The following is a 12,416-nucleotide window of genomic DNA, read 5'->3' as shown; positions in this document are numbered from 1 at the left end:
CGTGCGGTGGTGGTGGTGGTGGGCGGACAGGGCTGGGCATTTCCACTAATGCTGGAGCAGGAATCCTTCAATGTCACTCTGCCTTCAAATCGAGGCTCTTTTTTTCCACCCTTAACCCCATCGTGTCATTAAGGTAATTTGCCATTTCTGAACGGCCTACTTAACCAATTCTGGGCTGGAAATCCCCTTTCGGTGTTTCAAGCTTTATTTTATACTTTAGCTATTGAAAAATAGCTATATCTACAAGCTCGTAGCGCGGCACCGAGTACCACGCTACAAGCTTGTAGGTCTGCTATTATTTTAAAAAAAATATCGTGAAAATGTGGCGCAAATCTTTGAATATATATTCTTTCAGAGCGAACATATTTATTTTACTCAAATCGTTGCTTCTGGTGGTGGGGGGGGGGGTCCGCTGGAACAACATATTTTCAGATCGGGGTCGGCGGCCAATTACATATATTTTTGGGGGTCCATGACAGGAAATAGAAACATGAGTTTTTCAGAAAACGGTCAGGATTTTGTAGAAGGTCTAAATGGGTTAAAGAGGGATGTAATGCACATGTTAAGTTAACCACAGGCACCGAGGAGGGTTCAGCCGGCTATGGCGAGCGTTCACGCTCAATGTTCTCTTACGCTGCTATAAGAGCAAGGAAGGTTACTGCGTCTGTCCTTTACACCAACATTATTATGCTTTTTAAACACATTATCTATATTTTTACTATATTTTATACCATGGATGGATATTGTGACAAAATATAAAAATATAAATCACTGAAATCTAAATCAAGTGATATGTAACCATAATAACAACGGTAACAAACAAACCACAGCGGCAGTTTGTTGGACTAGACAGCGGTTGCCAGGACAACGCAGCACTTTTTATTTTTTTTACTGCTCCAACACTGGTGATATGTAACCATAACAACATCTAATAAACAAACTGTTGTAGCAGAGGTTTGCTGGACTTAAAACGGTGGTTACCAAGACAACTAAGCCTTCGTCTGCCGTTATAATATCATATTTCACACTTGTCCTTAACATTTCTGGTATCAATATCTAGTCCAATAAACTAACTTAGCATGCAGTATAGATGGCCAAAAGCATCCAATGGTTCACAATGTCAATTTAATCAGCTCTCTGTGCGAGAGAACATCCTATTGCTCAAACGTAGACTGAACCCTCCATTCTAAAGGCCATGTGGATAATAACACTGTGTCGAGTGGTGTTCACAGTCTAAAAGAAGCAGCGCAAAATGTATTTTTCAGTTAACTATGCGGTATGCGGGGCCTACACTTGCGTTACATCTGATCAAAGAGATGTTTGTGTTGAGAGCCTACATCAGAAGAGTGTCATGATGGATTTCTGCTCTATTTCTTTGTTTTTGTAAATGACAAGGTAGATAATAACAATCCCCTTTCATTCACAATTCTTTTTTTTTATGTCAATTCCAATTCATCCTTTTAATCAAAGTCAGTCCCTTGTCTCACCAGACAAGAGCACTGCAAATCATTTATTTCAAAAATAACCTTAAAAAGAAACGAATGAATAAATACTACGACTACACTTAAAACGTATAAGACAATAAATAAAGAAATATGCCCATTGCAGTTTTAGGAACTAAAAGAGTTCCAGCTAAATTTGATGTGTTGCCAAGAATGTTCTGGATTGATCCAGAATGCTTATATCCAACTTCCTGATAGCGGTAGCGGGCTGTCAGATCTAATGGAGTGTTTGGAATGTAACATGAGGAGGATGAATTCTATTACTGGAATCACAATATGAACACTGATCTGGACAGAATACTTGCACAACCGATTATACCTGCAGTTTCTAGTGGGGAGAAACAGAAGAAGAAGAAGAAGAAGAAGAAGATGATGAAGGAGAAGAAAATAAAACAGTATTTGAGTCGGAAACCAAAAACAAAACAAAGGGTTGGATCGCAGAGAGAAACAGGGATGGGTAGATGGGAAGAGAGAGAGAGACATATGAGAGAAGACAAGGATTGGATGCATTCCACATCGTTGGGGAGGAAGGGTGTAGACTGCGTGAAACAGACCCGGCTGATTCTTTTTTAAATCACTAATCCAGGGTTTACAGTACACCCTCCCTCCACCTCAATTTCTCAGCTTTACAAGATTACACAAAATTCCAAGTAAAAGTGTGTACAAAAGTGTGTATTTCTTACTAATATTTATAGAAGTTACCCATGGCAATATACTACTAATGAGTGAAACACTTAAATACGTAAAGCAATCAAGAGATTTCTCTTATCGTTGAAGGAGGTATCAACTGAGCCTCATCTGAAAGCTAGGTTTACATTTTGCTATAATGTGGCCTGGAGACTTTACCATGCTCGTTAAGAAAAAGTGGCAAGTAAAACTGCAAAATGTAATCTTAAGGAGTAAATAGGCCTACAAGATGCCGAAGCGCAAACGCATAAACAAAAGGAATGGGAGGGAGATGCGCCTGAACAATGAGATAGCAGTGTATTCAAAATGGCACTGGGTGGGGACTACTGAAGCACATTGTACATCGGGGCCCTGTGTGCGTGTGTGTGTGTTACCTTTTAGGGGCAACAGATGGTAAGCAGGCGTGCTGTGAGGGGTCTTACCATTCTGGAGCTTTTCCTTGCCGCCAGACAGGACTCCACTGGGCAGCATGCCTGTCGGGGTGAGGCCCTTCAATGTCAGGACACTCTCACTCTCCTCTCTGAAAGACAGACACACACACAGACACAGACACAGACACACACACACACACGAGCAGTGTAGAGGTGAATAGGTTGGTCATTAACGGGCAAATACCCGAAACAACTCGCACATGAAAAGTGGCGGTTGAAGAAGATGTCGTGAAAGCTGAAAGTCTTTGGTGCTTGTTTGTCTATACCTGAGCACAGAGAAGACCCTGGCCATCTTTCCAATGGCACGGATCTTGTTTCGAATGACCTCCTTGCGGGCAGAGGCGGTGGCACCTAGACGGGGGGCCAGAGAGCACAGGGTCAGAGCATGTCGCAGTAAAGCACACAGTGAGTGACGAGGAGGCATGCGCGCACATCATAGGTGCTTCTCCTAGGCTGATATCAATCAATCAATCAATCTCCTAGGCCGATATAGGATATACCCGTAATTTCCGGACTATAAGCCGCTACTTTCTTCCCATGCTTTGAACCCTGCGACCTATACAACGGTGCGGCTAATCTAGGGATTTTTACAGCTAATGGCCACTAGGGGGACCTTCTAAATCTATCTCTATGTTATTACATTAAAACACCTGCGGCTTATAGTCCAGTGCGGCTTGTATATGTACACATTTGTTTTTTTCCCCTAAATTTAGCTGGTGCTGCGGCTTATATTCAGGTGCGCTTTACAGTCCGGAAATTACGGTAGGTTAAAAATTGGTCAAGTTGAGACTTTAAAACGAATTAAGATTGGTAAGACATTTGTTGAAATTGGTGTAATGTACAATATCGCAAAACAAAATCAGACCATGAAAAAAAAAAACTAAAATGACGAAAAATATTCTTCGACTACCTTTTTCCACTGACGAAGACTAAATAAAAACAAAATAAAAACAAAGCTCCGAGGACAAAAACTACGCTGAAATATATTAACAATTTCGTCAGCAAATACAAACTACGCAAGTGTTAGGTAGGGACTAGTGGAGAGGAGATCCAAAAGAACTAGTAAGATATTTTATGATTGGTTGTGCGCAGGTGTCATGCTCTGAAAATAGCAGATCTACAAGCTCACAAGAGTCACAACGAATTGCGTTGTGTTGTGAGCTTGTAAAAGTATAAATCAGGCATTACGACACCATCAGAGGCTGCCAAAATGTATTTCATTCGACTAAATCAAGTGGAGATTTAGTCGACTAAAATCTTATGATATTTAGTCAACTAAAACTAGACTAAAATCTACTAAAACTACAACAAAATCTAAATATGTCAAAATTAACACTGCAACCACTCATCACAGCAACGCCAGGATAGTGCTCAGCATTCAGTGCATTCATGCTGCCCGTTTGGGTGTCCAAACTACTTTTTAGTCCAATTTTGCTTCCAGTAGGATTAGGATGTGAGGTAATCTGTGAAATCTGTACGGTGACTGCACACTTGTTGTCTACATGTTCAGATGAGAACACTCTTAAATCTATTAAGTTTTTCCTAATGGAGAGACTCTTAATAACAGGACTTTTTTTACCCCCAGATTGGAAAAGAAGACTTGTGGAAAGAGAACCCGTTGAGCATAATAGCTAGCTACACACATGGGCCCGGGAGAATACGCTGGGGAAATGACAGCATGTTGAGTGTGAGAGATGGAAATGGAGAGAGTGCTTGGTGATAAGTTGGGGGGGGGGGGGGGGGGACACACATGTCCAGTGCCGAGAATCGAACCCAGAAACCTACTGCCTGCTTCACAGGCGGGCAGCTCTCTGCCCATTCAGCTGGGATCACCCATTCAATTCAATTGATTCAAAACACGGAATTGCATTTGTTTCAACATTAAAAAAATCCCTCCAATTCAAGCCATATTGCAGAACAAAGAAAGCTTTCACTAGCTAGTATAATAAAGCCTTATTCGTTTTGGCTTTTTTTATTAATTAAAATGAACAAAACGACAAATTCCATTCCGAGGTACGGATTTTAGTCGAGTCATAGAACAACTGAATGGACTTCTTTGACGGCCCAAAATCTGCTAGGCGACCGGATCTGTACTCCTCAGAGCATGACATCATCGCATCAAACAGCAACTTCCTGCCGGGAAACGTCTAATTGGTTCCTCTAGCGCCACCTCTATTGATTTCTTCTTCTAACCCATTTAGAGCCTGAGGCCCATTCTAAAAAGGCCTTCGAAATCCTGACCTAAGTTTTCTGGAAAACTTCAAATATTTATATAGCAGAATCACATTTTTTACATTGTCTTTTAATACTGTAGGTCTACATACTGTACAGAACCCAAAAATGGGCTCCCCGGCCTGAAAGGGTATAAAACACCAAAAGGGGTTCCTGGCCAGAATGGGTGTAAGTAAATAACACCAACAGTCTAAATTAGTACACGCGTTAGAAGGGTTTTTTAAGAAGTGGAGTTAGTCTATAGCTAAAGTGCAGAGTGCAAGCACGGCAACACAAGGTCTAGTTGCTGCACACATTTCCATAGAGCCTGGTGTTTCGTAGTACCTTTCTTGGGGGCATATATTAGCTGGCCTTCTTATGACACACCCCCAGAAGAGAAGAGAAAAGATAGAGTGATCAGTGGATGGCTGTGGAATGGGACAGGGGAGGCACAGCGGAAAGAAGAGGTAGGGGCGCAAAAGCAACAACAACAACAACAGAGGAAGTGTAAAACAGAAAAAGGGCAATGCCTCAAGGAGACAAAACTCTGGAAAACATAGAAAAGAAAAGAAAGGAAGGAGAAAAAAAATGACGTTAGATAAGACAACCAAGGTAGTGACAACGTCACAGCATGTGCGAGAAATGAAGAGACTGAAAGAGAGACTGAGCGATAGATAGATAGATAGATAGATAGATAGATAGATAGATAGATAGATAGATAGATAGATAGATAGATAGATAGATAGATAGATAGAAAATAAATAAATTGTCATGATGAAAAGAAAAACAATGTATAATAAAACAGAGGCAGTGAAAGGGGGGGGGGGGGGGGGGAGGAGTGAGTGAGTGGATAAATGCGTGAATGATGGAATGGCTGTTTGGGTTCAGATGGTCTAACTGTGGGACAACAAGTCCGCCTCATGTTCCAAACTGCCAACGCCCCCACCCCCCACCCCCAAACAGGAAATGATCTCACCGGTCCTTCCGCTCGGTCTTTGAGCTTTCTGACGCACACAACTGTGGCTTTGTAAACAATTTCAGAGGGTGCTGGGGGGGGGGGGGGGGGGGTATCTCAGGCACTATCTAGGACAAAACCACCTCTGACAACAACAATAGTAAAATTAATGCTGAATGACACGGGCAGGGTTGCGGGTAGAATTGTCGATTGTCCCTCCCCTTATGAGTCAAGTTGTGAAACTTAAAAAAAAAAAAAAAAAAAAAATTTAATTGCTGCTTCTATACTTAGTAGCCTAAATAATGTCCGACTTTTCTGACTATATACCAGACACGTTACATAGCCTACTGTATGCATGTGGTTGTGTGCGTTTTGTGTGATATATGCAATATGCACACAAAAACATTCTGACAGAATACTGAGCGGCTCTGAGCTTTCATTGGCAAGGCAGTGAAGGCACACCCTCTAGTGGACATGGTGACCAGGTGCAGTGAGAACGGTTGGCCATGGCAGCACCACCAGTGACTGTAGTCTTGTTTTCCCCCCACTTGGGCCTGTCCTGATTCCACACGCTTACCATCCATCTCCTCCTCAGTCGTCAGCTCATCGTTGGAACAGATGCTCAGCACGTTCACCAGCATCTCAGTGACTGTAGAGCAGAGCAAAACGGAGACAATTGTATGAGCAATGCATTTGTAACAATGGAACGCCGAACAAACAAAAAAAGCGGATTTCTAATTACAAAGCGAAAGTTCTAATTAGTGTGGTTGCCCAAAGGCATAGCCACACTATAGTTATTGTCACAACCTTATTATTATTTTTCTGGAGTAACTTCCGCTGTGATTGGCAGAGCTTTGCATAACGTTTGTACTGTAGTAGCTAAGTGTCTGTTGTTGGTTACGTAACCAATCTCTGTTTTACAATCGTTTATAAAGACATAAATTCCCTTGCAGGGGCAGACGACCAAGCGATTCGAGCGCTATAGACATTTTCTAATTAGCGAGGGGCCTATGTCGCCCAGTCGCTTACATAGGTACAAATACTGCCACACCCATGTGACTATGTCGCACCGCCAATCCCACTGAAATGCCCATGTATGGAGATCTCTGATGTCAACATCAGCATATTTCCATATTACATATATGTATATATATATATATAAATACATACAACCACACTCACAACTGAGCAGGATTCCATCTAATCTTTCTAGTTCCAATTATGCGATCAGCCTGTCTGATCCAGCCTGTGCGATTACCTTAAACCCATTTTGGGGCGGGAACCCCCTTTTGGTGTTTTAAGGATTATGTTATTCTTTAGATATTGAAAAATAGCAGATCTACAAGCTCGACCCCCACATTTTCACATGTGGGTCGGCGGCCAAATACAAATACAATTCACGTCCTTGACATGAAATATTGAGCACCACTGACATAGAAACATGGGGTTTTGAAGAAAAGCTTCATTGATCATAAGGCTGGGAAATTAACCAAAAATTAAAGAGCGACTAAAAGACAGACTTAATCTTAATCTTGTTTCAACAAATCGACAGAGTTATTATAATGTTTTCTTTATTTTTGTCCGATTAGTCTGATTAACCACTACCTGTATTGGTTGGATGCACAAATGATTCATTCATCGGAATCAAGGCCAAATCAAAGTTTGAAATGAGGCCTGTATGTAATAATACATAGATAGAAAACATAATACACATAATAGGCCTATTGCACAGAGCAGGTGTAGGGTTTAATCTCCATAGAAATGCCGCCAGTGTAATATTTCTCGAACCTCCAACTTGTGAAGTTGTGGGTGTAGGAACTCCGTCTATTCACTCCACACAGTGGAACTGAGGGGGGCGATGTGCCATGTAACACTAGCCTGACGGACTGCAGTTCATTAGAATCATGACAACCTTAACCTCACCCCAATGCTGTGGAGAGAAGGGATGGCTTTACATGACACCGCAACTCTGCTAGGAATGGCCGTGCGTCTGTGCGTGCATGCGTGTGTGCCAAGTCTAAAAACAGGCCAAGCAGTGTGTGTGCGTGTGTGTGATTAATTAAAACAGATAACAAGGGACCTGCACCGAGGAGTGGTAGATGTCAGCGAGACGCTGAGGATCACATTACAGTGACACGGCAGAAACATGGAGGGAATAATGAGAGCAGAGAGGGACATTCATGTTCCATCCAAATGACCAAAACATAAAACAATCACTTTTAATAATAAAATATAATATATATATATATATATATATATATATATATATATATATACACACATGATAAAAATGATATGTAATTGGCCACTGACCCCCATCTGAAAATATATTATTCCAGGAACCCCTCAGAAGCAATTATTTGAGTTAAAAACGTTGGCTCTGAAAGAATATAATTTCAAAGATTTGTGCCACATGAGCTTGTACATCTGCTATTTTTCAATAGCTAAATTATGTTTAAAACCCCAAAAGGGGTTCCCTCTCAAAGAATGGTGAAAATAAATGTTGTACATGTGCAAATGAACTAAACTAAACCGCACAAAATGACATCAGATTATGTCATCTGACAATCCTGTCTTTAGTCCTGGGTTGAAATAATTACACGGCAGACCGGGTACTAAGTTGTATATCTTAGAATTAGATGTATCAAACCATGGAACTTAATGAAAACCAACTGATACATGTTTTTTTCCGTAAACACGTGTCCCATCTTCCCCAGAGGCATAATACCGACTGATGCTTGAGTTGAAAGTTGAAACCATCTAAGCCTCTATAAGCGTGTGTGTGTGTGTGTGTGTGTGTGTGTGTGTGTGCGAATGATGCGTGTGTACGCACATGGTTAAGCGTATCTTCACCCTACATCACTAGTCTGTATGTCTGCAAACAAGTGCATTTCCCCCGTCACTCATCAGCAGACCGCATGTTACGCAACTCCAAATGGATTAGGGATGACATTTAAGTGCATATATAATGTATTTGCAGACAGACAAGCTCCATGTCAGCTGCCTCGTCGGTTAAGACGGTTACCTTTGTGTCAATACTGGCTGTTCAAAACGTACGCTCTCATTACAATGTCATATACTCAAAACGTTATTCATATTCACTGTTGTCACTTCACTACTGATCATCTCTACTATATGATTATGAATGCATAATTATGTGCATGCATATGCATGTATAGGGCTGCAACTATCCATCATTTTGTATTATTAATAGAGTAGTGAGCTTTTAAGTAATTTTAATATATTTCTTTAAATAAAACGATTAGCCCAATTAAACCCCTTGAGCCACATTATATACTTGGTCATACAATATGTATAAATAAAAGACAAAATAAAATACAGAAAATAGCCGATCTACAAGCGATTTGAAAATAATTGACTATTTGAGTGGTGCTAGCTACTCCTATACACAGCAATGTGTGTATGTGTCTATCTCTGTGTCTGAGCACAGTACCAGTCGCTCACCTTTCTCTCCGACAAAGGGCAGGGACCATGTGAACACGTCCATGAAGTTGGGCAGCCAGTAAGGGTGGGGCGAGCAGTTGAACTGTCGTATGTTCATCACGTTGTTCTCGTACTTCAGCACTGCCGCTGTTTGGACACACACACACACACACACACACACACACACACAGAGAGAACAACACATAAGAGGTTGGTGGTGAAATTCCGGCACATCTTTTCTTAGTTTGAGTGCGGCAAACAAAAAAGGCCGTTTGCTCAAACTCGCTGACATCACAGACAGAACATAAATACACACCATCTGTTTTTTATTGACCGACCACAAAGTAGAGGTGTGATCCAGTGGTTAGAACTATTCGGTGCACCAAACCAACGGTCCAGTGACCTGTGTATGACTCACACGTATAATTGACATTACTACAATTTCTTTATATACAAATATATACGAAATTCTGTGTTCAGTGTAGAGATGGCCCAGTCTGACTTCGAAAAGAGGGAGGCGGAAAAAACAAGAAAAACGCTGGCAACCCTTCAACCCCTGTGCATGCAACATTCTGTTAGTAGCAAACCACAGCATGCAAGCCTTTGTTTTAAATTTAAATGGTCCCCCATTAGCAATTCAGCAAAACCGTGCTTACTTATCTATCGCGGCCGGCCTGTTCACGTCCCGCTCGCGATGCTAGGGTCAAAATGTTCCCCAGGTGGAAGGAGATCATCGCACAGTTTTTAAAATACATGCATGCGCATACTTGTAGTAGGTTAATAAAACAAAAGGTAGCTGGAAAAATGTTCCTACACAAGGGAAATCGTCAGTGTTCACTGTTCATTTATCCGAGTGTCAAAATGCGGCCAATACACAGCCCCGAAATAATTCCCCATGGTGTATTAATTAAAACTGCATTTTACAAAACCAATCTTGGGGTTTTAGCAAGGTTACATACAACTATATGTATATGTCGGCAATGAACAGCCAGGTTAGGTGGATGAGCATTCCTACAGTTCTTGGCTTTGTACAACATGTCCTTCACGTACAGGACCCTCCATGGACTATTGACATACAAAACCCACCTCCCCCAAATCCCGACCTAGGTCTCATGCCAATAACCTTGGCCATGACTGAGGCACAGCGCAAATTTAGGCACCGGGGACAGCCCAGCACCACCCGTACATAAATATATCCCACAGAGCGTACTGTATATAGATGCCCCCACCCCCCACCCCACCCTCCCCAACACAAACACCCGACGCCCACACACACGAGGCCCGGTCACAGTGGCCAGAGATCTGGACGGGGGGAAAGCGGACACCGTTGGCTGGGTCACCACGGGGGACTTTCCTGCCTCCCCGTCTCCCGTCCAGAGTTCAGAATAGCAAGTCATCAAACCCGGCATGCCAAGCAGCCAGCTGGCTGCTGCCTGCCTTCCAGGCAGCTCAACGCACCCTGTGGGTGGGGGTGTTTCTGTGAGTGTGCATGCGTGCGTGACCGTACAGTCGGGCAGAAAACCTCATATGTGCCAAACAAACGGTTATAAAACCGTTCATGAAAATGAAAATAAGAACCCGTGAATATTTTAGAAAATAGCCGTTCTATACAAGCTCACAACGAGAGACTGTTGTGGCTCGTTGTGAGCTTGTAGATCAGCTACAACTTGTACTGCTTCTCATGTACGACGAATTAGGGCATTCATTTACAAAGTTGAAATAGATGCGAGGATATACACTCTGCCCGGCAGCGAGGATATACTGTACAGTGCACAGTAAAATAAATCCTGCAGTGCTCAGTTAACGGTGTGTGTGTGTGTGTGTGCATGCCGTGGGTGATGAAATGAGCATGGCTAAGCATTAGATTCTGTGTGGAGCACTGTGGCCCTTTTCTTTTCGTACATTAAATGCGCAAACACACAATCTATAGACCGGAAATACCCCTACAGGGAAACGCGGCGACCCACTGAATTATTCACACGGCATTTGGTATTATCAATATCAGCAGAATAGACAATGCTAGTGGAAGGCACTGCATTAGTCCGATTGTTCTCAGACCAAGGGCTGTGTGTGTGTGTGTGTGTGTGTGTGCACACGCACGTGCGTGCACAGCACACGTATATAACAAAGCGAGAGAGAGTGAGTCCCTACAAGAGTTTGACAGCGTGTATAAAAGCGCACACGTGGGCAGTCATTGCATAAACATCACACCATTAAGGCACTTGATCAAATGCAGCTCCGGGAGCCGAGAGCAAAAAGGCGTGGGGGGGTGGGGGTGGGGGGGTCAGTTCGCATATCGATGCTCTCTCTCCTCCATATCGGACTCCCTTTAGAAGGAGCAGAACCGCAGACGTGCACCTGCACTAAACAAACACGTCCATCTCCAAGCTTTTATACAAGGACGGGCTTGACCAGAAAAGTGACATGGGATTTTGTCCCTCTTATATTCAGCTATTAGTGTAGATTTTCGTCTCACACAAACATTAAATTCCCATAGACAATGAATGGAGAATTCACGTTATATGGGTCTGAGCAAATCGGATATTTACGTCCTACACAATTCAATTCCCATTGAAAATGAGTGGAGCAATGCGTCACATTGAAAATGAGTGGAGCAACGCGTCACATTGCAAGCTTCAAGATCTGCTCTTTTTGGTAGGCCACGACTCTTAAATGACTAACCCTGGCTCCAACTTCAATCTTTTCCTAATTATTTCCCTAATTTCAAAATTGTAATCATCAAACAACCATTACATGGTTGACCTCTATTCTTCTGAAGAAAATCGGGTTCACAATATGACTGACACACACACACACACACACACACACACACACACACACACACACACACACACACCTTTGAAGAGTGAACAAAGGGTGCCTACAGAGCCACTAGATGTCTCTGTTGTCCCGACAGAGACGTGAGGGGGAAGGGCAGTGGGGCTGCGCCTGCCTGCTGCCATGGTAAACGTGTACATTCTGATGGGCAACGCCTGACCATTCATTATTCATGAGAGAGAGTGCCTCGACAACGCTCGGTATGCCCACAGTAAACGCCTCACCTGGGGAGCACGGGGAGATTCCCCTCCATGATGTACAGTATATCCCAACCTGTCTCTCTCTCTCTCTAGCAATTAAGTCTCCGTCTTTACATCTGTCTGTTTGTCTCTCTCAGTCTCATTGCCT

The 12,416-nt window shown here is 42.7% G+C and overlaps 1 protein-coding gene across 6 annotated transcripts in view; it reads right to left on the bottom strand.

The window, feature by feature from the left end:
- LOC308335655 (protein phosphatase 3 catalytic subunit alpha) overlaps positions 1 to 12,416 on the bottom strand; it is a 94,208-nt gene that overhangs the window by 8,321 nt on the left and 73,471 nt on the right. For 2 of the 6 annotated variants that reach the window (XM_080792762.1, XM_080792764.1), the window contains exons 9-13: positions 9,252 to 9,377; positions 6,364 to 6,435; positions 5,177 to 5,206; positions 2,887 to 2,971; positions 2,612 to 2,709 (exon numbers count right to left, since the gene is read on the bottom strand). In XM_080792762.1, the coding sequence (XP_080648888.1) occupies positions 2,612 to 2,709; positions 2,887 to 2,971; positions 5,177 to 5,206; positions 6,364 to 6,435; positions 9,252 to 9,377 (411 nt within the window). The remainder of the gene's footprint in view (positions 1 to 2,611; positions 2,710 to 2,886; positions 2,972 to 5,176; positions 5,207 to 6,363; positions 6,436 to 9,251; positions 9,378 to 12,416) is intronic. The other 4 variants (XM_080792763.1, XM_080792766.1, XM_080792765.1 and 1 more) reach the window with 2 other exon arrangements.

The sequence above is a fragment of the Protomyctophum bolini genome (assembly GCF_963924005.1).
Source record: "Protomyctophum bolini genome assembly, chromosome: 20".
NCBI classification, from domain to species: Eukaryota; Metazoa; Chordata; class Actinopteri; order Myctophiformes; family Myctophidae; genus Protomyctophum; species Protomyctophum bolini.
Note: the sequence above shows the minus strand (reverse complement) of the source record. Positions and strands in the feature narration are given on the sequence as shown.